The sequence below is a fragment of the Arvicanthis niloticus genome, chromosome 6, assembly GCF_011762505.2.
Source record: "Arvicanthis niloticus isolate mArvNil1 chromosome 6, mArvNil1.pat.X, whole genome shotgun sequence".
NCBI lineage: Eukaryota > Metazoa > Chordata > Mammalia > Rodentia > Muridae > Arvicanthis > Arvicanthis niloticus.
The window spans coordinates 85,243,559-85,268,068 of record NC_047663.1 but is presented as its reverse complement, the minus strand read 5'-3'; the positions used below and the strand labels follow the sequence as shown (position 1 = coordinate 85,268,068).

At 44.2% G+C, this 24,510-nt stretch overlaps 2 protein-coding genes across 3 annotated transcripts in view; one reads left to right on the top strand and one right to left on the bottom strand.

Annotated features, from left to right (window-relative positions):
- Window positions 1-11,775, top strand: part of Insyn2b (inhibitory synaptic factor family member 2B) — a 112,612-nt gene extending 100,837 nt beyond the window's left edge. For both annotated transcript variants that reach the window (XM_076937044.1, XM_034506658.2), the window contains exon 4: window positions 8,850-11,775. In XM_076937044.1, coding sequence (XP_076793159.1) covers window positions 8,850-9,036 — 187 coding nt within the window. In that variant the 3' untranslated portion in view covers window positions 9,037-11,775. The remainder of the gene's footprint in view (window positions 1-8,849) is intronic.
- Dock2 (dedicator of cytokinesis 2) overlaps window positions 1-24,510 on the bottom strand; it is a 409,472-nt gene that overhangs the window by 189,175 nt on the left and 195,787 nt on the right. The gene's annotated exons all lie outside the window — the stretch shown is intronic.

Here is a 24,510-nt window from a genome sequence, read left to right as displayed (position 1 = left end):
TTGAAAAGAAAAAATGACTGATTTTTTAGATTTTGGGATACTTTATCCATGAATGGAATTGTTTTCACTCATAAAATAGCCCAGAAAAGCTAGCAGCACTTCTTTGTAATGCACCCTCAGAAGGCTGTTACCCTTCTGCTTGGCTTTGACTTGAGGATTAGATGTTCACAGATAGACCTCACCTTACATTCAGTAAGGTGTCCAGAGAATGGAGGAAGAGGGGAGGGAAGGAGAGAGTATGTTCTTGGAATGAGAGTGTCTTCTTATGCCTCTAGGGCTTTGGCCTTAGAGATTGCTTAGAGGAGTCACCTGATGTCTTTCCTCTGAGATGAGGAACCATTGGTAAACCAGGCTGACATTTTTCCTGTAATTAAAGGTAAGATCAAAGAAAGCCGGAGCCTGCTTCTTAGCCAAGAACAGGAAGGCTGGTACAATCTTAGAGAAATCACAGCAGGTATCTGACCCAGTGGGTGTGCCAAACACTGACCTTCAAAACTCTGGTTCCCCTTCAGGGGAGGGGTGTGGTCAGCCTATGCCCTGAGCTGAGGATCACACGCTGCTAAGTGCCACACAGGAAGCTCCCTTACCCTCCCTCAGCCCTTTGAACTCTGCAGACCACTAGATGCTTTTACTGTGTTGCTTTTGATTACCGACATCTTCACCACTGGCAAAGTCTGGCTGAAGCACATCCTGGGAACTGGGCAGATAATCAAAAGGAGGTCCCCTGCAGGAGCTACCCTTTGTCAGCTCTTCCCAGGGGCCTTCTCCTCTTGGTTTTGATGGTGACAATAGATGACAAAGAGACACCCTGGGGCACAGGTCACTGCCTCACAACTATGCACCCTGCAGCTGCGGGGGGGGGGGGGGGGGGGGGGGGGGGGGAATATGAGGGCTTCATTTCACAGAGCAAAGGGAGTCTCAGAGAGCTAGTGAGCTGCCTATAGCATGGGGTTGGTGATGTTGTGGACCCTTTCTTGAGTTTCTTTCAGTGATTTAAGCTCTTTGGCCACTGGGCCTCCATCTTGCCTGATGCTTAAGATATTGCATCATCGGAGAAAAAAGGCATTTCTCTAGAACCTGCAGTACGCCTCAGCCCTGTGGGCTTAGCAACCAACTCTCCCCTTAAATTATTTAGTATTTTTTTTTTCCTTTTGTCGGTTGCTCATGCTCTCCCAGCATGGAGGCAGGTAAACAGAACTACAGCCTTCCCCTTCTCTGGACAGCTATGGAATCTGCAGGGAAAGAGATATCTGATACACACGGCAGATCTGTCCTTCCTGGAAATCACGGGAGCATCTCTAGCTCTCATTAAATTCCAGTAGGGTCTGAGCCACACTATCTCGATGTGACCACGAACGGCACCTAGCATCACCAGCTACTGGCCACACACATGCATAGCTTGAATGCTGTCTTTGAGAGACAGTCGTAAAGTTTGGGGGCACAGGAGGTGATTTCTCAAGGGCCGACAGGTTGATATCTAAGTTATTTATTTGTCCTTACTTCCTGCCTCTCTCTGTAGCTCCATCCCTTTCTTCTTCTCTCTCAGAGTGTAAGGGGAAAGGAGCAAAATTTATTGCAGCAGCAATTTATCTGCAATAAAAAGTGAAGCCTGCTTTAATGCATTAATGGCTAAAGAGCCTTAAAACATGCCATAAATATAAAGTCAAGCACATTGAGTATCACACAAGAATAACAAGAGGGCACCATGGGACCCAGGCCACAAGTGACAGCACTGTGACCCCCATCCCCCACTTTCCTTCTTTGACAGTTCATAGAAAAATCATTACCACCCATTAAACAAGTCACCATGCTAGGCATTTTGCTAAATAAACATGTCATGCGTGACTCATTTCAGATTCCAGGTGGCAGGATTATTACTCCCATTGTGCAGATGAGAAAACTGAGCCTTGAAGAGGTTGAGTTGCCCGAGATCCTAGTAAGCTAGGGCTCAAACTTTGGTCCCTACTTGCAGAAGCCTTTCCTGCCTTCTAGCTCCTTCTGACCCTGCTTCATCAGTTAATACATTTCTGAGATACAGTCAACCCTTTCAGAGAGGTTAGAAAGCTTCTTGTCCTGGAGGGTTGTTTTCCAGCTTGGCTCTATTTTTCTGTGTGTCTAGAGAACCATATGTGACCCTCCTAGGACCATCAGCAGACAGATGCTCCAGATGGGTTGCATTTGACAGCTGGAAGTGGCTCTAAGTTGTGACACCCAAACTTATAACCTATAAATAATAAACAAAGCAGTCACAGAGAGAAAGTTTGGAGGACACTATCCCTTGAAGCGGTGGTGGCATTTGGGGACATACACACTAAGATTATTTTTCCAAACTGTGATTGTTCCCCAAAGTGATGTGATTTGCCCTCCCTAGGGCAAACTGCCCTCCCTAGGCTCAACAATTCCCACAGCTGGTTCTCTGAAAAGCTGCAGGAGGCTAATCACAGTGGCACACCCTGATTTGGTGGTGAGGGACTACAGTGTGCTCCCAGGAGAGGTAAGAAAGGAGCGGAGATAAATCTGATTGTGTTCTGTCTTCAGGGAGACGCTGTGGAGTTCAGCTTGCTCTCGGTGTGGGTGAAGACAGGGACTCTTCTCTACAAAGCAGTGAGAACCACTTTCTAAGAAGGAAGTGCCAAGGGTCACTGGAGACGACATCAGTAGCCAAGACCAAGACTAAGGGTAGCTGGGTATAAATTTATCTAAGTTGTCCCCTTATTGGCTAACATCATTATTGTATATATTGCTCATGGTCAAGGCTTCTCTGAAGTCTAGAAAGGGTATAGCCAGATGGAAAGTCAGCTAGGATGTAGAGACCACCCTCAGCTAAAGTCTGGTTCCACAGAGGATTGGTGTGTGTGTGTGTGTGTGTGTGTGTGAGAGAGAGAGAGAGAGAGAGAGAGAGAGAGAGAGAGAGAGAGAGAGAGAGAGAGAGAGAGAAGAGACCTAACCCACATCTATGCACTGTCTTCTATCCAGCTCTTCCATGAGCACATGAAACTTTGTTTCTTCAGTGCAGAGTTGTCCTGGTACATAACCTTTAGAATTAGATGCCTAGTCCTTGAAAGAACATTTATCAGCACTACTTTAGTTTCTTCAATTAATAAATGAAGATAATATTGTTTATCTATGAGAATTGTGATAGGGAATGTTACCTTGTAGTAATGGTGTCTAGAATATAGAGTTCAATACACAAATGTATTATTGTACATTTAAATTATCACATATTCTATTCTAACGGGGTTGAGGTGCTCATTTCTTCTTCTCCTTAGAACATTGCCTTGTGAGAGATAAAGAGCAAAGAAGTAAGGGTCAGGAAGGCAGGTGTTATAGGCTAGATATTTATGCCTTCCCAAATCCACATGTCACCCCATTTCATGGCAATTTGAAAGTGGGAGATGATTGGATTAGAAGAATACAACCTTCATGAATGAGATGGGTGTCCTTGCAGACACAACTCTAGAGAGTTTGCTGGCCCCTTCTAACATTTAGAGTTACAGGGAGAAGACAGCCATCTATAAACCAGGAAGCAGGCCCTCGCTAGACACCAAATCTGCTGACACTTTGCTCTTGGATTTTCCAGCCAATTGTTTCAGAACAATGAAAAATGCTTATCTGTTGTTTAAGTCAACTACTGTACAGTAGTTTTTTAATACATGAAAACCTGAATTACAGACTTAAATGCAAAGTCTAGGTTTAGGTCTGATAATACCCCAGTGTGATTTTTCCCTTTGTTAACTTGCTTATCAGTTAAGTGGGCTTAACAACCATCCCATCTTCCAAAGACACGCTGAGAACAAAATGAGAAAGGATTATCTGAAGTTTTGCAAAGCTAAAGATGTTATATAAAATCAGGAGCCTCCACCTGGCTCTTCCACCTTTCTTTATTTGGTTCTGTAAATCTGTGTGTATTATTTTTGAATGTCTAATCTTAGAATGAAGCTCACTATTCTGAACCACTGCATTTCATTTTGGCTTACCCAATTTCTGCTTACCTAGCCAAGATCACAAGAGCCTGGAGATGTTGTTTGGTCATGTACTTATAGTTTTTTCAAATATTTATTTTAATTATGTTTGTGGGGGGGGGGGGTGTGCATGTGAGTGCTGATGCCCATGGCTGTCAGAAGAGGGTGCTGGATCCTCTGGAGCTGGAGTTATAGAGGTGGTTGTGAGTCGTCCCACCTGGGAACTGAACTCAGGTCCTCTTTAAAGAGCCATGTATGTAATTAACTATGAAGTCATCTCTTTTCCTTACTGTAACTTCAACCATGGTGAGCCATGGCACAGGGTTCCCTCTTCTTTCTAGAACATTTTTTCTGCTTTGTATATACCATGGTGATGGAAGCTAGATTAATTATCTTTCCCACAACTTTTTTTTTTTTTATTAAGGCACTGAGGCAGCATGCTGGGATGCATCATCAGATGTCAAGGGCACTAAGGCTCCCCAGTAGCTGGGCATTCTTGACCTCATACATCCCCCAGAGGGTGACCTTCACACATTTTGACAAATCTAGGTTATCATAGTGCTTCTCATTCTGGATGCAACATTGTGACAACTTCTTGCCTAATAGTTATTTCTCACTGGATTCTGCCCAAACTATACTGTCAGTGCTCAGCTCTCTTTTTAGGAGTCTTCTTAGAATATAGGGAGCAGAGATGGTGGATGATGGTATGGTAGTAACAGACAGATGGACAAGAGGAAGGACAGAGGAGAGTACAATCAAGGGTATTAGTGTTCTACTCAGACCCAGAACCAGGCCTCCAAGAAGGGGTTCATTCCCAGAATTTATAAACAATATGTTGCACATGTATTCCTCTTTCCAAGAGGTTAATAAACATGGTCTAGGGGCTGTCATCTCTTCTTGTCTACTTAGCCTTGAGATGACAAGCAGATGAGGGAGGCAGGGCATGGCCCCTCCCCATCTATAAGCCAGCTGCCACCTCTCCTCTTTAAACTAAACAGTACTTTGTCAAAGGGTGAATAAGAAGAAAAGTGACAATTTTCCTTTATGTTAATAAATTGCTTTGGCCTAAAAAACATTAATCAATTTCTTTCCAAAGCACACATACACTTCTCAATACTCTGCTATTTGCTTGGCCTTGAAAAGAAAGTCACTTTCAATCCCCTTAAACTGTCAAGACCAGTGGGGGCAGACACATGGGGGAGGGGCAGCTCCCTAAATCCTAGTGATTATAATAGAACCCTGCTGTGTTTCCATAGAAACATAAGGATGTATTCTTCCCTGAATGTACACGAGGGAAGGAGTGAAGAGCAAGGCTGTGGGCAAGGTATACAATGTCTGAATCACTGGAGGTGCCGGTGAGGAGGTGAGAGGCATTTGTCCCTCAGAGACAAGACAGTGAAGAAGAGCAGAGTGGGCAGAGACCAGGTCCCACAGAGTGTGATCACACCTGTTATGGCCTCGTATTAGCATGGCTCCCCAGCTAGGTTGTTACTATAACTCCTACATAAAACTGAATCCTGGGGAAAGAAGAGAGTTACCCAAGGTCAACCAGGAGCACTCAACTCAAAAGCCTTTGGCTCTAGCCTCTGGGATGGGCAGCAAGTCAAACCTAGCAGAAGAGACAGAGTTTACATTCTGCCTTCTGGCTCTTTGCTTCCTGGGCCTGCCAGTTCTGGTCACATGCTAGACTCACTCCAAAACATAATTTCTAATGTTTGGATATACTTGTGGATCTTGAGAAATGCAGGCAGTTCATTATTGCTAGTTTGATTTGGATTAGGCAATCAGAAACTCCACACAGAAGGAGAAAGAAGCAGCCAGTGGTATATATGTGTGATCAGATTCCATGGACCTGGAAAGGAGGGCTATGTGAGAGGGGAGAAGCATATTAGAAACACTTGCCTTAAATTCTGGGAAGCAAGCCCCACAGGGATGGTGTCCCAGTCTGTCTAGCCACATCACTGGAATTTAGCACTAGAGTGGGTGGGTAGATGGATGGATAGAAGGATGGATGGATGGATGGATACATGGGTGGGTGGGTGAATGGATGGATGTGTATATGGGTGGGGTGGGTGATCAGATGGATGAGTAGGTGGGTAGATGAATGGGTGAGTGGGTGAATGAATGGGTTGGTGGCTGGGTGGATGGATGCATAGATGAGTGAGTGGGAGGGTTATTGGGTGGGAGGGTAAATGAGTATGTGGGTGGGCGGGTGGGTGAAAAAATGAATGGGTGAGTAGGTAGATGAGTGAATGGATGGGTGGGTGGGTGAACAGATGGATGAGGTAGTAGTTGGGTGGATGAATGGATGGATGGGTAGATGGGTGGATGGATGGGTAGATGGGTGGGTGGGTGGGCAGGTGGGTGAGTGAATGAATGAATGGGTTGATGGGTGGATGGATGCATGGGTAGATGTGTGGATGAGCGGGTAGGAGGGTGGGAGGGCTGGTAAATGGGTGGACGGGTGGGTAGATGGAATAGTCTATACCAGACAGTAGGCGCTTTTAGCATGAGCAAGTATTACTCATTTGCTTTGGCTCTATCTTGTACTCTATCATGAAGATAGTTTTCTGCCACAGTAGGCGAGGCAAGGCTATTAAGGAGCTAAAAGAACTGTGCATATGATATGGCTCTTCCCTACCAACCAAGCATGCATACCTGCAGTGACAGAGGCTGAGAATCAGAGTTTGCAACTTAATACTTTAAATTCTTTCCTTGGTGCAATGCAGAGGTTGCCTGAGATGACTGTTTCCAGCCTCTGGATCCATCTCCCAAGTTTCCTCTGGGAAGAAGGAGGTCCAAGTGATGCTGACAGATGGCTGCTCCATCACTTGAGACAAATTAGGGTGCAATACTGGGCAACAGTGGAAGAATGGGACTCAAGGTGTGGGTTTGGATACCTGTGATGAGCTAGCAAACCATGGGCTTTGGCTACAAGGTTTCAAATTGCTGATGATGTAGGATATCATTTACTAAGGACATAAAGCCACTGGTCAAGCAATGCCAGTGCTAGCTGGCCAGACTTTTAATCTATCTGCCATTCCTTTCTCAGCATCTAGAGCAGGATCTGGCAAACGGACAATACTTAATCAATCTTGGTTGAATGTCTGGGCGAACATGTGGTGCCTAATCTGTGCTGCGTATTGAACATGCACCTGTTTTCTACACTTGCCTGTGATCCTGGGAGTAGGAATCATACTTCTTTGGCAGGGTACCACTCTAATGCCTGAGAATAGGGAAGTGTCTTGCAGTTGATGCACTCTGGAGCTTTGCTTTGAAAAACACAATCTGTGTTTCATCCATTATGTAGGTCACCCTGCCAGGATTATGTCCCTGTAGAGAGAACCAGAGAATAGCAGAAGAGAAAGGATGTCCAAAAAGGAGAGAAGAATCTGGCTGAAGGTTATTGATACTTCCTCCTGCTGGCTACATGACAGGCTACTCTGCCCTTCTGTCTCTTCCATTTCAGAACGCCCAGGACAATGCTGTATTTGGAGACTCCTTCCTCACATGTGACAACTGTGATTTACTTCTACAGCAGCGCTAACTCTGATCTTAAGCTCTGGGAAGTGACATGGGCATCAGAGGCAAGGGCAGGTGGTCTTTTAATGATGGCTGATTTTCAGCACCTGCTGGGCATAAAGGACTCTGCCAGTCACGCCTCATCCAGAACGATGTGGGGCCTTTTGTCTTCCTTACACAGCGTTTCATCCCCATCCCTTGCCCCCGGCTAAACAAGGGGCATGCTCTGCTCTTACGGCTGTATTTCTGCCATTTTCTACACTCCCATGCTAGCTGTGGACTTTCTGAGAAAACACATAACAAGCACTTAGTGCTCAAATGCACCTAAGAGTGGAAGGGAAGTGAGCAGTCAAGGACACGGCCTTGACAGAGCTGCCTGACAGAATCTGTTCTTCCTAACCCAGTTCTCTGGGCTCAGGGCAAGCTAAGCCGAGTGAGAGGAAGGCCAAGAGTTCCTGACACATGTTTACCTCCTTTCCAGGCACAAAGAGGCTAAGGGAATATCAGGCTCCTGCCTTAGGCCCAGGTTCTTTGCTGACTCTACATTCTCAGAGCTTCTGAGCATCTGACCTCATGTTTACCTCTGAAACCTTTGTGGTAGTCAACATAGTATGAATGAAATACACTGTATACTAAGGACTCCAAATATACATATGGAATAGGAAAAGGGGGAAGCTATCTACCAGAAGAAGAAGATTCCAGTCTCTCTGTACGGAGGAATGCTGGAAGGTAGCCTGATATGTCAGGCTCTCTAAGACATATTCCTAAGAGATGCTTCAAAGAGCATAATGTATCAGTGGTAGTAATGTTAATGCTGACACTAATGCATGAATAAGGGGTTAACATATACAAAAGAATTGTAGTATGACAGGCACTGCTCTAGCCATGTCATTTATGTCTACGTTACATATACTGATTTCCTTAGCCTTGGGGACATTATGACTTCCATTTCACAGATGAGGAAACTAAGCTCAGTTTGATTATGTGTGCCTTTATATTGCTTTCCATGAATTAGTTTTAATTGCTTTCCATAATTAGTTTCCATGAATACTGTTTAACAAAAACAGTAACAGTGAAGATCACTAAACTAGGGATGAGAAAAAAAGCCAGACCCAATATTTACCGAAAGCCTGACATGGTCTATGCCTGATTTACTTGACAAAATGAGGTATCATTAAAGATATTAATTTGATTCAATGGGGAGGAATGGGAGAGTCTGAAAAATGGCTCAACTCTTCCAAAACCACCTAGGCATTTGGTCCGTAATGGCTTAGTAATTGATCCCAAGGACCTGCTCTTGTGTGCTCTGGGTAATGTGTGTGTGTTATCTTGAAGTTACCCTTTTCCTTCCTCTTTGTCTTCCAGTGTAGAGTATGATTTCCGGCAGCAAGAAGGCAGGTTCCATGAGGTTCTCCAGAACCTGGAGGAGGCAGAACCAGCTGAGGAAGCACCTTCCCCACCCAAATCCCCTGCAGAAGCCCCAGTCCCCGAGAAACAGGACTTACGACGGAAAAGCAAGAAGGTGAAGAAGAAATGCTTCTGGTGGATATGAGAAAATTGGGGCTCCCTGCGTTCCTTCCTGAGATGGGGGAATCCCCTCAAGGCCTCCCTGATCCTCTGCAAAAACACAGGCTGAGATCCCCTTGACCTGTGATACAGGAGTGCCTCAGAGCTGGTACACCACTGGACACCTGGTCACCAACCTTACCTGAGTGTGTGCCATGGCTTGCAGAGGATTTTGTGGCCACTTGTGTGGCCACTTGTTGCCAAGCTGCCTGTCCCTCACAGCCAGGCCTCATCCTCATCTGCTAAGCTCAGATTTCCACCATAAGCAAATGCTCACTGCACTCCCAAACACTTCCCCCAGGAGCAAGCCTTTCCTTCCCACCCTGAGATCACCAACCCCAAAGATACAGAAGTAAGTTTGTGTTGTGCGCTGCAGGAAGAGGAGGCTTGTGAGCAAGTATCCTAGAGAACATCACACAATAAGCTGGCAGGGTTCTAGGATTTACAGTACAAAAAGCACAACAGAAGTGAGCATGGCCTAACAACGCCAGGTCACCCTGAATATATTAAGTTGTCCTCTTTTTCAACTAGCTGTTAGATTTCAAATCGCGCAGCTGTCTTCTTGTAAAGTCCGGGGTGTCCGGGTTGTGGCAGAGTAAGGTTGTCCATGGGAATTAGGCACCTGTTGTGTGATCTATGTGACTGGCACTCAGGTGACTTTCATAGCTATAGTCTTTCTGGGGCCACTTAATTATCTTATGTCTCTGTATGCCCGGTGGGGGGTAATTGAGAGGGGCTTTAACTTTAGGGTCATTTACCTGTTAGCGTTCATTTGCTTGTAACATTAAGGGTCTTAAGACTCAGCAACTTGTATGTCAGTATATCTTATCAAGTGTTGTTAACAAGGCTTAATTACAAGCTAACATTTTTTTCTCATCCACGCATCCTTGTGACAACCATGTAGATAGGCCCAAACATGTTACTCTACGGTTACCCTTCCTGGTGACCAGGTTGCGGTCACCTGATCTAGGAAGAAACGGGACTGGGAATGAGGAGGAAAGTTCCTTCTTCTACAAAGTTTGCACTCCTTAAAATCTAGCTCGTTCTGTTGACAAGACCTTCACTCATGGAAGCCCAGTCAGGCTTGCACGCCAAGCAAACTCCTAGAATAGTGTAATTAAGTAATTGTCCCATACTTGGGCTGAGTAGGAGGCAAGGCTTGGATACCTCTGCATTAAGTTTAATGTTCTGCCCGCCTGTGATTGGACTGACACTGCCAGGAATGTGAGCTACACCTAAGTGAAGAAAGCATTTTATAACCGCCCCCTTGCCAAAGACCCGGTGTCTGAGTGAGCCTCTGCTGTGCACGTGGGGTGTGCGTACCCCACTGCCAATTGAGACTAATTGAGCAAACCACCCCAACAATTTCACCTCCCTTGTCACAGTGCTGCGGTACAAAAGCTATTTCAGGGAGAGTGAGGGAAATTTGGCAAGGAATCTGGGCTTGCACTATTTAAGTCTTGGATGTCATTTGAGATGTTCTCTCTCTGTTTCTAGTGTAATGTTTAAACCCACAAAGTGAGGCCAGAATATAGAATGTCAAGTTAGAATTAAGATAAATATACTTGTCATGCTTAAGAGACCACATTTCAATTAGATATGTTACCACTGGCCAAAAGCCACAGCTCTTTTTCTGTATCCACACACTCAACTCTCAGTTGGCCCCAGCAATGGAAAAAAACAGTGCCGAGAATAATCCAATAAGCAAACTCATTTGGGATCTCTTATATAATTTTATCTTGTAGCGGGGCTTCCATCTTAATTTGTTTTGCTTACACTAGTTTCAAATGAATTTATATTCCAGAATATCAGAATGGAACAAAAATATTCTTGTACTTAGATCTCGAAGACCCCAGGAAATAGAATAGCCTATTCCACTAACCTGGAGAAAATGGTGTAATTGTGTCCTTTCTTGATTGGGCAGAAGCATGACTACGCCCCCTGATTTCTAAGCTCTGTATACTCCAACGGGGGTTGGGGGGGCGGGATGCAGCTATGAGAGCTAACTGTAGCCTTTGTACTAGTTAGCCTGGAGAAATGAGGGGATATCTGGGGTAGCTCTTATCTTCACATGTACATGGCGAGCTAGGGACCTTGCATAAACTCTGAACTGAATGAGATGAAATTAGGACTGAAAATGTTAACATTCCCTGGAAGAAAACCCACCGAGGTCATGGGATTTTATACCAAAGCACAACACCACATTGCATTGCTTAGGCCACACCAATCTATACCTGGAAAGAAGGTTCCTTCTGGTAATTGAATCCTGAACATCAGTATGGGGGAAAAAGGATTGATAAAACACCAGCCTGCTGAACAGAAAGGGTCATCACTACATTAAATAAAAACCATACTCATATATACCAAAACTCTATAATCTGTTACTCGTGTTGAGTAGCAATGCTTCTTTGTAAAATAGTATGTAATATGATATTCTACAGAAATGTTATACTTGAGGTTATATGGTTTTATGGAAAGAGATTCATTTAGCAAAATTTACTTTTATGAAATGGGAGGAGAAAGGAATGACCGGTCAGTTTCAATGGCAGGGGTTTAATGTAGCTGTTCCCTCTATAGTTAAAACACTCAGTATCCCTGGAACTTGATGCCAGCTCATCCGTAGAGCTCCTTCTTGAAGACAATGTATCACTGTAAGGTTTTGTAAATTTCTAAACTGTTTTAAATGGGATATTATCTTTTTCAATAAACTTAAGTATTTTTCCTAGGTCTTAAGACTCAGTTATTAGCATGGGATGAGTGGAGTTATGAAATTTTAACTCAAGAAAAAAAAAAAAAAGCCTTAGCAGCCCCAAAGGCAAAGAGAGTTATAATATTTAACTTATTTGTTTATAAACAAGAATAGACCCAGAAATGCCTGTGACACCAATCACGGGAGCCCTGTGTCTTGACCATCGGGGAGATGACCTGTACCAAGGAACCATTCCCAGGTGCTCTCAAGGGGGCAACTCTATCCACAGACAACTGACTCTAACTTGGTTGATATTTTTCTTTAATTACTTTCTGATGAATAGTATTCCTTAGAAGACATCTTTGCATCATCAATACTGGGAAAATTAGTATTGTGTTCCAAAATTCGAACATGAGATAATAGTTTGCTTAGATTCAAATGAGCTCCTGCTTTTTTTCCTTTTCTTCTTCTTCTTCTTCTTCTTCTTCTTCTTCTTCTTCTTCTTCTTCTTCTTCTTCTTCTTCTTCTTCTTCTTCTTCTTCTTCTTCTTTTTTTCCAAGACAGGGTTTCTCTGTGTAGCTCTGGCTGTCCTGGAACTCACTCTGTAGACCAAGCTGGCCTCGAACTCAGAAATCTGCCTGCCTCTGCCTCCCAAGTACTGGGACTAAAGGCATGCGCCACCACCGCCCGGTGAGCTCCTGCTTTTGACAGTTGAGGGATCTACGTCTGAAACCGGTTCATTTGTGGAAAAGGCATTTGCTAATAATGTGTTCTGATGGCAAACTTGCTTTCTCTTCGACTAGTCAGAGAGAGAGAGTGAAAGAGAGAGAGAGAGAAAGAGAGAGAGAAGAAATGAAAAGATCTTCCCCTGTGCGTGAGTCAGGGTTTAAACTGCTATGTCACTATGTCACTGAGGCCTTGTTTCTGTTTGGAGGGTGGGTGCCCCCCTCTTAGAGGTAACGAAAACAAAGTAACACCCTGGGCATAGAATCAGAAGTCTTGGGTTTATCAGCTTTCCTGAGTGACCCCATCAACTGAGCTTCTTAGCTTGGGTCTTATGAACCAGAAATCCTGATCCTACGAGGACATCTGGCAATCCACTGAAGGGAGCTCTAAACACAGTGGAGGTTACACGCCAGGCACTCAGTAAATCCACATTCATTCCTTCGCTTATTGAAGTAAGTTAAGAGGAAGAAGAGCAGGTGCTTCCATGAGACTGTATTTGGTGTCAGATGCAGGTTTAAGCTCTCTCAGGACCAGGAATCAACTCATTCTGGCTTATAAAAACCTTAGCTAGCAGGACAATGTATGTTAAATAGCGGGTTCTCTGTGGTTCAGAGGTACACATTGACCAATAGCGCCTAGTGCAGCATTCCAGGGGGTGGAGAAGAAGCCAGTCACATAGTGTGGCATTATATTCCCAGAAGTGCAAAAGCCTTTGAGGGCCAGGCCCTCCCACATACATGAGGTATGACTGGATGATTTTCCCAAGGCTACTAGAACTTTGGAAATGGGTCCTGGGAGCACCAGTGTTAATGTGTCGTATGAGGAACTGGCCAGTTCCAGCCACCACTCAGGTTGGACTTGAAGTCCATTCTTACCGTGGTCAGCGGAGCAGAGTCCCCAGCATAATTTTCAACCGATAAGGATCTAACTTTAGGTCAGTCCAGGCAACTTGCTGCATGCTAAAAATGTCTCTGCTTTTCAGTTCCAAGCCACGGAGATGTTTTATGATTGTTACTCCCATTGGACAGGAGAGGGCTGGGACACACCTCCAGACTCAGCGCTGACTCTTTTCTACCATCCATGTTTGGTCAATGTAATGATCATAATAACCCATTTGAGTATTTCCACCTCAATTTTCTCCCATCTCCCTTAAACTGAATGATAGCCCAAATACCTAGCGACCATGTAATACCTCCTAATCCCAAAGTTTCACGACTACACCATCTCTTTCTGCTTTCTGTAGAGCCCTCAGCCCACATTAAGAAATGCTCCTTCAGACACCACACAGCTTGGTTCTCTTCCATGTCAGAAAATGTCCCCATGGCAGGCACCTTATTGCCCACCACAGTAACATTCCCTAAAGGATCTGTGGGGGAACCCTTCTATCTGCCTAGAACATACTTACCACATCCTTCCCTGCCCAGTGTCTGGCAACACATAATGCCATCCAGCTACCACCATGACCACAAACCACACCAGATGTCCTTCTTAATCATTTACTTATACCAGGGACCTTGCCCTCAAAGTCTTTGACATAGCTGTCCTTGAATATATATATATATATATATATATATATATATATATATATATATATATATATATATTTGTCATTCTTTAGTGAAAGTACTTGTCTGTTTAGTCTTCGTGGGTAGAAATCCTCTTATTTTCAGTTGCCTGTGTATGCCCAGCGATCACCACAGTGGGGCTTAGATGTTGAAGGAGTAAGTTAATTAGTAAATTGGATCCAGTGTAGAAGTTACTAACGAGTTACTAACTCTCAACAGCCCCTCCCCCAGCTTTTCCCCTTTACTGACAGTGCACTCATAAGGGATGGCACACTCTGCCACCCAGCCTCTGAATCTACACCCCTGGAATTGGAAGCTTTAGCAAGGAACAGTGCCCAAGGCTTTCAACTCTTTCACAGTCAGCCTGGCTTTCAGAACTTAGGAGCACCAGGACACAACTGTCCTCACCCTGCACCTTTGTTGACAGCCCCACTTAACCTTGCTTCAGAATAAATTGCCATCATAATTAAATCCCAATGTATTCTGCACATTTGACCAAGATACTGCCCAACTGTGTGAGAGAGAAAATGAGTTTTGAAATTAAAGCAGATTGTTAACTATTTTCGCTGTAATGTTTCTATTAAAATGCCAGCATTTATTACATGTGACCCAGTCCGTTTCAGACACAATGCAATTTAAAACAGACAGGGGCCATCTACTCCAGGAGCATTTTAGGCGAAGCGTTTTGCCTTGGCTTCAACCATGATTAAAGTGGAAAGACAATAACATCACACCAAAAAATTATTTACTCCCAAACAAATAAAAGCTTTATTATCATGAAAGGCTTTCAAAAAATTTTCAGAATCCATAAGTATATTAAATTTCATTCAGATGAAACCCATTACTTTCTTCCTGACAGAACTTGAGAATACATTTTTTTAGACCATTAGCTAGCCCAGTGACCTCTACTTGTCACAGCGGCCTGGTTGCCCAGGTAGCACACTCAATATTATGACATCTGGTTACGCTAACAAAGCAGCCTTCCTTCTCATAGGCCATACCAGCGGAAGCATTTCAATCGCTGGACTCCAGAGCAATGCCCATGGCCTTGTCACTGGGCCTACCAAATAAGTGACCCCCGCCTCACCCCAGGCAGAAATCATATAGAGATGACAGAAGCATCTTGGGGTTACACGTCATTGTCTTCTGTTTGCAATTTCTTTCAAATACAAAATACTATCTCTTCAATGGTTGAGACTTGAGGATTAAAGAGTAAAATCAAAACACAACTCAAAGCATCAATGTTTATAAATTCAGAGTGATGGCCTGACTGCCATTAGCAGGGTGAGATCTCTGCCCTCCACTAACAGGTACCCCATGGTCTGAAGAAGAGTAGATGAATCTCAGCCCCATCATCAATGAACACTTACAGAGCCTCTCCTCTGTGCCATGCCTGCTGCCAAGGACACTGTGAAACTGCCCCTGATATCCTGACCTCACAGGCTGTATGCTCTAATGAGGGCGCCCCCCCCACCCCACCCCACCCCCCGCAGTGAGCAGAGGTCCCTTTTAGATTCGCTCTACCTGGATGTCCTACCACTCTCCTTTGATCTGAAGATGAGGATGTAAATCCTCCTGGGACTCTGTCCATCATCCTGCTCTTCCCCCCACTATGTGGTAAACCTCTGAGGGAGCCTTTTGAGGTAGATGGTTGGCAAAATCATCCCTGATTTGTGTCTCTAATACCACCACCACCCCAGAACACAGATGCTCATGACCACAGCAAACAAGGCTCATAACTGGAGCCCAAGCTAACGTTTACCCCCTAACCTCAACCTCTTGCTAGCTCCCTTCCTATCTCATTGTCATCGCTTGAAAAGTCAGAGGGTGTTAAGTACCTGTGGGAGCATCTTTTCTCACTACTGCTTGGGACACCGTCTGTCACTCATCTATCACAGAAAACAACTTGTACTTTGAGGGGAGATAAAAGTGGAGCTCACAATATTATGTGACTAGTGATGAGTGGCAGAAGCCTGAAATCTCAGCATCTTTGAGACCCAGGCAGGAAGATAACAAGTTCAAGACTGCTGTAGGCTACAAAGTGAGACTCCATGGCAAATAAAAATCAAAACCAACTAACCAAACAACAACAACAAAAAACCAACACAGTAATAATGAGCTCTCTGTTTCCTTGACCTGACAGTGGTGACGACCAGCACTTGTCTGCTCCCTCCCCTTTACTCTTCAAACATTTCCCACAAGGTATTTATGATGAGTGCCACTTTTCAACAGAATGAATGCAGGCAGGAGACAGGAGCCATTTGTCAAAGTGCAGCCTATGGAGAGTGGGAGGGGGTGGTGGAGAATAGGGGTCTTTTAAAGTCTGCCAAAATTGGGAGCCAGGATGCTTAAAACTCCTATGGCAACAGCAAGCACCAAATTAAACATGGTTTCCCCTCTGTGACTTTCTCGCCCTGTCCCGGCCCTGGTCCCTGTTGGTCACTCCACCCTGAGTGCCCATGGCACTGTACAGGACGCCATTTTTCCATGTTACATTGGGATTTCTTTCATCAATCTCTCATGCTCCTCTCCACTAGGAAGCCGTGTCCCTGGAGACAGGAGTGGTCACTCTATCCTGGGAGCCTCCACGGGCATCCTATGTCATGTGACATGCCATAAATGTGCTGTGAGGTCTGCTGAGTGAATTGGGAGAAAATGTGGCCAAGCGAACAAAGAGAAGAAAAACTAGGGGCCAAGGTCAGGTCCTGCCTGCTGCCAGCTGCACCCCCATCTTCCAAATAAAGCCTTGGGCTCTCCTGGCTTCAAAAATGTTTAGAAGGTGAGACTATATACAGGAAGAGACTTCAAGAAGCTGGCTCTGTTAATTCCTATTTTTAAAAAAATGGTGCTTGAGAATTTTTTTTCTTGATCATAAAAAGAAAGTGAAGTTATTTCAAAAAAAAAAAAAGAAAGAAATGAAACTCAAGAAATTTAAAATTCCTGAGTGCACCTAACTCAGAAGAATAGGGTTAGTGCCTGGGTCTAGCCTCTGGGAAGCCATGGGGTCTGGTGAGTAACTGGTCTTCTTCCTCCCAGATCTCAGCCCCTTTGATGACTTCCCAACTGTTCTATTCCTATGGCCCTTCCCCTTTGCTGACTCACAGAACATTATTGGTTATTTGAGTAAGCCCTAGTGGACGCCACTTGAAGACTAAAGGGCACCCCTGAATGAATTTGGCAACAAGTCTAGAAAAGTGGGTTCTGATTTTGAAGGACCACTTGATGGAATTACTTCCTTCAAATTACTCAAGAAAAGCTGTGTCCTAGTGGGGACAACAGGGACCTGAGGCTCATGCCTCTTTCATCACAGCTGTTCCAATGGTCTGATCTTTCTCCACAGGGAGTCATCCTTAGGTGACTAGAGGCAAGCCATTAGCAAGTACTTCTTATGGGCTCCTCAGTAGCTCTCGAGAGGATTGCTATAAAGGCCTGAGTTTGGTGCCACCTGGCTCTCTGTTTTCTGGCTTGGGATCTGACCACTTGCTGTGGCATTGGGCCTCACCTGAGCCCTTAGGTCTTCACATAATGAGTGAGAGAATAGAGGGACTGGGCCCTAGAGCCTCCACCACATGGGCAGTTTAAACCTTTGCTATTTTATAACTAGCCTGCTTTAGGTACTTTGTTATGGTAATGGAAAGCTGCCAGACACACCTTGCACCTTACAGTCCACTGAACATTCCAACAAAGGGCCATGAAACCCTCTGAGCCAGTCACTATGTCAAGTCAGGAAAAGGGACTTGAGCATGAAAGATAACAAACAACAAACAAACAAACAAACAAACAAAAAAGGACCAGCAAGATGGCTCAGTGCTTAATGGGGTTTGTGACCAAGTCTAACCATCTGGATCTCAGGAACACAGAATAGGAGAGATAGACACCTACAAGTTGTGCTATGACTGCATACGTGCCATAGAATGCATACATGTCTATATATGTATACACACACACACACACACAAGACATACATAAATAAATGTCATTTAGAAGAAGAGGAAGAGCAACAACAACAATGACCACCATCCTCCAGTTCTTGCTTCCCAGGGCCTACTATTTGTAAAGTTTGATGCTTTGAAAACAAAGGAACTAAAGGACCCAAGTCATTAAACAGGCTCTTCATTCCTTGAGAAAGGAAGATATGATATAGTTTCCCCACTTGTCAGACCCCTTCAGAATCTACAACTTGCTTCACTGACCTTCGAAAGCAATGCTGTCTGAGATGATGGTCAGCCAAGACCAAAGGCAGACATTCTGTTCTAAAGAAGGGCCCTGGTGTCGGGAAACAGCACAAGAGCTTCTGTAGAGTCTTATCTTTATGAACACACTTAAAGTCACTTGTCCCAAATCAGATTTGCACAGCTCCACTAACAGAAGCTATGGCACTGGGCTATTTGGAGGTAATTTTGTTAAAACTTTGATGACATAATAGTGCATTTCCCAGCATTTGCTGAATGATTCCCAAATTGTGTGTGTGTGTGTGTGTGTGTGTCCCTTTTCTGGTGCTGACAGCTGTGTGTGGCTAGTGATGGTCCCACTGGGATACCAGTTTCTCTAGGTCTGAAGCTGACCTATTCTGCAGACCCCCAAGGCAAAGGTCCCCAAGTCAAATGGAGAAAATTCTTGGTGGTAGTAATAGCAGCCTCAGTTTACCAAACAGGGCACCATCCCTGCATAGGCTGCTCCAGGGACAGACCAAAGAGGAGGCCAATGAATCCTCTCCATTTCCCCATCTGGGATCAGAAAGATGATTTTGAGGATGAATCAGGCTTGTCTCCAATCTGTCAAAAAGAACCCTTTCGTGGGGCTAGGGAAGAATTGTAGAATTTTATATATAGAAGATCCTTAAAGGGAAGCCTGGCATGAAACAGAGCTTTTCTCACCTAGTTTTAAAAGCAGACCTTTTAAACATCTCAGCATCCACTTGTCCTTTGGATTGGTTTGCTTTTTCCATTAAGTCACTCCCTGAGGTTGGACTGAGCATCTGCTACACTCGAAGTCCTTGACAAGGAGACAGGAACCCCAACCATATGAGGACACCGCTCCTTCTCCCAGGAGTCACAGTCTGCTATGGAACACAGATAGGGAAAAAAGAAAATCCCAGTCCAGTGTGGAAACAATGTAATTGCAACATCAACAGGTCACCAAAGATGATGCCTAAGGAATGGAAGACCATAAGACAGAATAGGCAAGGAGTCCTGCATCCACCTAGAGTTTCCTGGCCTGCACCCACCTAGAATTCCCTGGCCTTTCCAATCCACCCACCCAAAGGTTTCATAACATTCAAGACCCAGATTCAGTTCTATGACATCAGCTTTTGATAGGTGACTTCTGTCCTATATACAGTGACCCCCTTGAGAGTTGAAAGACTGTGTGTATGTGTGTGTGTATGTATGTGTGTGTACATGTGTGCATGCATGTATATCCAATTATTCCCTAATATGCATTTATGAGCTTCCATAAAAGAGCACTGTGCTCCAAACATAGGGCCTGTGCTCTTCCCCATGCTACCAGCTTACATAGCAACCAAGCCATCCTGAGCTAATGATGCCACCTTTGTGTTACCATCCTGAAGTCAAGCCCCTTGCATAATTTTTAGTATTTTCTTATAATAAATTTATTATTCCCCCTAATAAACAAACATACACAAGTATAAAAATTACCATACCTACACATATGAACATGCACACATAGACATATACATACACAGAGAGGGAACGTTGTGTGGAAACACTGTGTGAGAGACAGATAGACATGGGGTTCCCAGAGGGTCCACTTAACTAGGCCTCCATCTGTCAGCATTGTGGAGGCCCAGATACTTCTTCATCCAAAAAGTTCTTTAGAGGAGCCCTTTGGTGGAAGATTAGATCTGGAAAGGATAAGCAGGGAGGCCATGTGTGCACTTAGGAGATGTAGCAATGGCAGCAAAGACAGAGATGGTGGTCCAATCCTGGCTCAGAAACATTTTCAGTTGGAAGGTCATCAAAGACAGGATGGGCAGCTGGACAGTGAAGGAGGAACTTCCTCAGCACTTAGGAATCTCATCCCAGATGCTTACTCTGCCACTGAGCTGGCCTGCTTCTTCCCTTTCCTCCCAGTAAACAAAATAAACATTTAAATAAACAAAAGGTTCTTCCCCCTACACGTAATTTTAGCTCTGAGATTGAATTACCAGAATCGAGGAGACTGTCTCTAACGATGTCTTCGCCATCCAAATCTACCCACAAATTCTAAGCCCTTGTGGAGGTTTCTGAAAAGCCATCACATGGGTTACCTCATTCGTTCCCAGCTGAGGCAGAACAGCAGCTGGGAGTTGAAGATGCTTCATTAGGGACCTTTAAGGAGGCTGGTACCTAACATGTTCCTTTAGATGCTAAAAGGCTGAGTATTGTATTCAGACTTTAGGTCCTCCACTACTAGCAAGCTGTGCACTTATAGGCAAGTCACTCAACCTCGGATGAACCTCAACTGTTGCCTCTACAACAGATGTAACTGATGGAAGCCGAGTGAAGCAGAAGAGGTCTGCCTGCCACTGAATATCTGCTCAATGGATGACAAACACTGTACGTGGGAATCGCATGCACGCTCTCCATGGACAATGGGCTGGAGGTAGGAGGGTGTGCCACCAAGAGTCTTGCTGTGGCTCTGAGCAGGTCACCTGGAGTCCCCACTCAGCACTGCCAAAATGACTAGAATGTGAAGTCAGAGCTTACTCAACACAGGTTTTCCGGGAATCCTGTTAGGTGAAACAGTAGGGTGGGGGTGACTTCCAGATTTTCCCCCTGGTTCCTTTTTAACAAACTGCTCTGAATGCCAACTGCAGTTACCTTTATTTAATCACTCCAAAGACTCCTCTGTGAAAAGCGGGGTAATTAGGCCCAAAATATATCACCCAGAGGCTTATTTTAACTACCCGAAATAAAAGCTAAATCCCAGTTTCAACAGAATTACCAGATCGCTTTCCTTCCCAGAACTCCAGGCAGTGGACATGTTTTGTGGTTGATTTTTGCTGTGGGGTGCCCGGGTTAGGTAAGGGGAGGGGCCAGCCTTCTTTGGGATAAACAGACCTGCAAGTTTGCCTTGATCTGCAAACTTCGGGTGGGACAGTATCTCTCTAGGAAGGAGACTCTGGTGACATTGTTCACATCCTGTCTCAGTGCCACTTGCTGTGTGACTTTAGATATGATATTTCTACTCTCTGACTTGCAGTATAATGTCTAGCCTTGGACAGAATGGTAACTACTGTTGCCTTAGAACTCAAGACAGGATTTACACACAACTGGGTCAAACTTTCTTGTTGCATGTGCTGACTAACATCTCTAAAGGGAACACCTGATGTTACAATATGGGTGGCAGCATCTTCTCTGTCTTATGTCCACAGAAAATCAATGCGCAGCTTATATATTGGATACAAGCACTGGATATGAACCCAGCACACTTCACATAAGAATAGTTACCAGGTAAAATGTGGGTTCTTCAAGATCAGTGCTTTTTTGCCATTCACCTAAATCAGCCTTTGTAAAGGAAACAAGGAAGAGAATATTGGCTATATAAACACTTTAGACTAGGTTAGAATGGAAACACCAATAACTGCAATCAATATGAAGTATTTATAAATATCTTCAATATGTCATTGCTGATCAGTTCACACTATGACAGACATGGCTAATCAATTTGGTTCTTCCCACTGAGTCAACATGGAGCTCCCGCAATCATTTTCATGACAGTATTTCAGGCAGACATCACCAATCAACAAGAGTGGGCATGGGCAGCCCAGTCTGCTTTATGACCCTGACTTGAAAGCTAGGGAAACAACAAAAGCCAAGGTTTAAAGATGTTAAGATGCTGCTACATTTTGATAATTCTCTGCAGAGAGAGTGTGGAGCCCTACTCCTTTCTCCCCATCTCCCTTGATCAAGTGTCACCTCTTCCAAACCAAGCCACGCCCTCTCACCATCAAAGTCAAGCTCCTTGGGAAATCAAGGATGACAATAAACAATCTGTTATCTGTTCAATTAGAATCTGGCAGAGAGAAATGGAAAGGCATCAGGCCTCCTACATCCTGATTTTAGTTTTGATAGACTTTCCTTTGTCCGTTTGTCTTCTCCAACAATCCATTGTTCAGTCAGATGATTTACAGAAAAACTGGGAGTGGTCTCTAGCAAATGATAATTACAATGTGCTGAGACAAAGGAACCACGGTTTGCCCCATAGAAAGAGGCATGCTGCAATCCCCCCGCCTCCCAAGCCAAGGTCTTGTTTGGGATTTCAGAAGCACTAGATACAAATGGCATGTGTCAAAAACATTGATTGTTTAATATTCCCAAGCAATGGAAACTAGCCAATAGAAATCATATCAGGAAAATTAAAAATGATGGGTGAAATGGGAATGTTTCCTCCTTGTCAAATCACAATTTGAAATTAAATTGGAGCCTTGGGCACTAAGACAGGGACCCCTGACCCCTGAGCATCATTCTCTTTACTTTGAAGGAGGTCTTTCTATTCTTGGAATTGCTAGAAAGGCCCCTTTTGTGAAATTGGAGCTGTCTTAAGAAAACACCTTTTGGGTTTTCCTTCTATCTCCTAGTGTTCCAGATTCAATTCTGTCTTCATTGTAGTTAAATCAGCAAACGGGAGTCACCAGGACTAAAGGCTAGCTTGCAACAGCAGCTCCACAAGGCTCTGGGACCAGACCAAGGGACAGAGAAATGAGGAACAAGCCAGTCTTACATCACCCCCTTCCTTCCTAACATGTTGCCAGTTGTTACTGCAAAAGCACACTTAGTAAAAAAGAAAAGACAATTTGGGGGCTGATGCACGGCTATGCTTCCCCTGCCTTCCAGGTGATGTTTCACTCATTCATTAGCTACTTAATTTACTCAGTAAGTGTGTACTGAATACCCACTCTTCACAAGGCATTCTGCTAAGGGACAAGTGGAACATAGTCCTTTCCCTCAGGGCTCTTCCAATGTAGGAGAGAAACAACTTCAGAGCCTCTTCTAAGGATAGCACAGATTCTCACAAAAATGCCAAAGAAATGAGTGAGTACTCTGTGGGTCCATGCACTTGAGCACAGTGTTGATAGGATGTGTATGGACGTGTCTAACAGAAACTGCATGAAGATGTACCAACCACTGGAAGACAGATGCAACCTCTCAAATGTCATATGGAAATAGAGAGGAGGTAGGGTTAGCTCACAAACAAACACAAACAATCAAACAAACAAAATGACTAAAAAACAAAACAACAACCACCACCAAGGGCAGATGACAAGAAAAGGTCTCAGTAGATCTGTTCTGAGACCATCCATTAGGATTGATAGAGTCTGCAGTCTTGTTTATGCAAGAATGTGGGGACCAGATGCTTCAGTCATGGCTTGTAGAATGTAGTGTGGTACAGTCTCTTTGAGACACAGTTGGACAATTTCTTAGGAAAACTACTGTTGCCTCAACTATTCCACTATGAAATTTCTACTCAAGAGGAATTCAAATATGTTCACACAGAACCTATAAGCAAATACCACAGCAGCCTAATCTATAATAGCCCAGAGCTGAAGATAGTACCAACCCCACCAACTAGTATAGGATAAGGAGATATCATGTTCATATAATAGAACATTATCCACCAACATAATACATCTATACAATATAATATTATCCAGCAATAAAAGGAAACAGAGTGTGGCATATTCCCAAATATGGATGGATGGACTACAGAACATGCTCAGGAAAGAAGTCAGGCATGAGAAATCAAACTTGTGTGATTTCACCTTCTGAAGTTCCCCAAATAGACAAATGCATACAGATAGCTTAGGAATGGGGAAGGAATGGAGAGTGACCACAAAATAACCTAGGGTGGGGAAGGGAATGACCCAGACTAAGTTACCGTGATGGCCATACAACCATACCAAAGTGATAGAACTCATGAAAACTAGTCTGCTTAGTGTTGCATGTTCTTGTCAGGGTAGCTTCCTAAGGGTATGTGGCTATGCTGGACTTAGGCAGGAGGTCACCAGGGTGAGAAGGCACAGGAAGGCGTGGTAGACAATACAAGATGCTCAGGCAGTGCAGAGAGCGAGAGCACTACCCAGGTATATGTGGGCAATATCCAGACATATACCTTTCTGGATGTTTAGACAGAAAGTCAGATGAAAGGCTGAAAGAAAGAGTAGTTGAGGCCACAGAAGACACTAGAAGGTGAGATTGATCTGAATGTATTTATGAGCCATTTTATAGGCAGTGGGGAAACTATTGAGCAGTGGGGAGTAGGGGCATGTAAAGAATACCAGACAGCAAGAGGAATATGTATTGGAAAGTCCAGTCACTATCACTAGGGCAAAGCATCCATGAACAGACCCATAAAAGAAGCAGGAGTGAATGAGAACTACTCCTTCATCACTTGTTATAGTTGATAATGCAGACAGACAGAGACTCATTGGACAAGATAAGAAGGAAAATAACAATAGACACCACTTACTTAGCGCTTT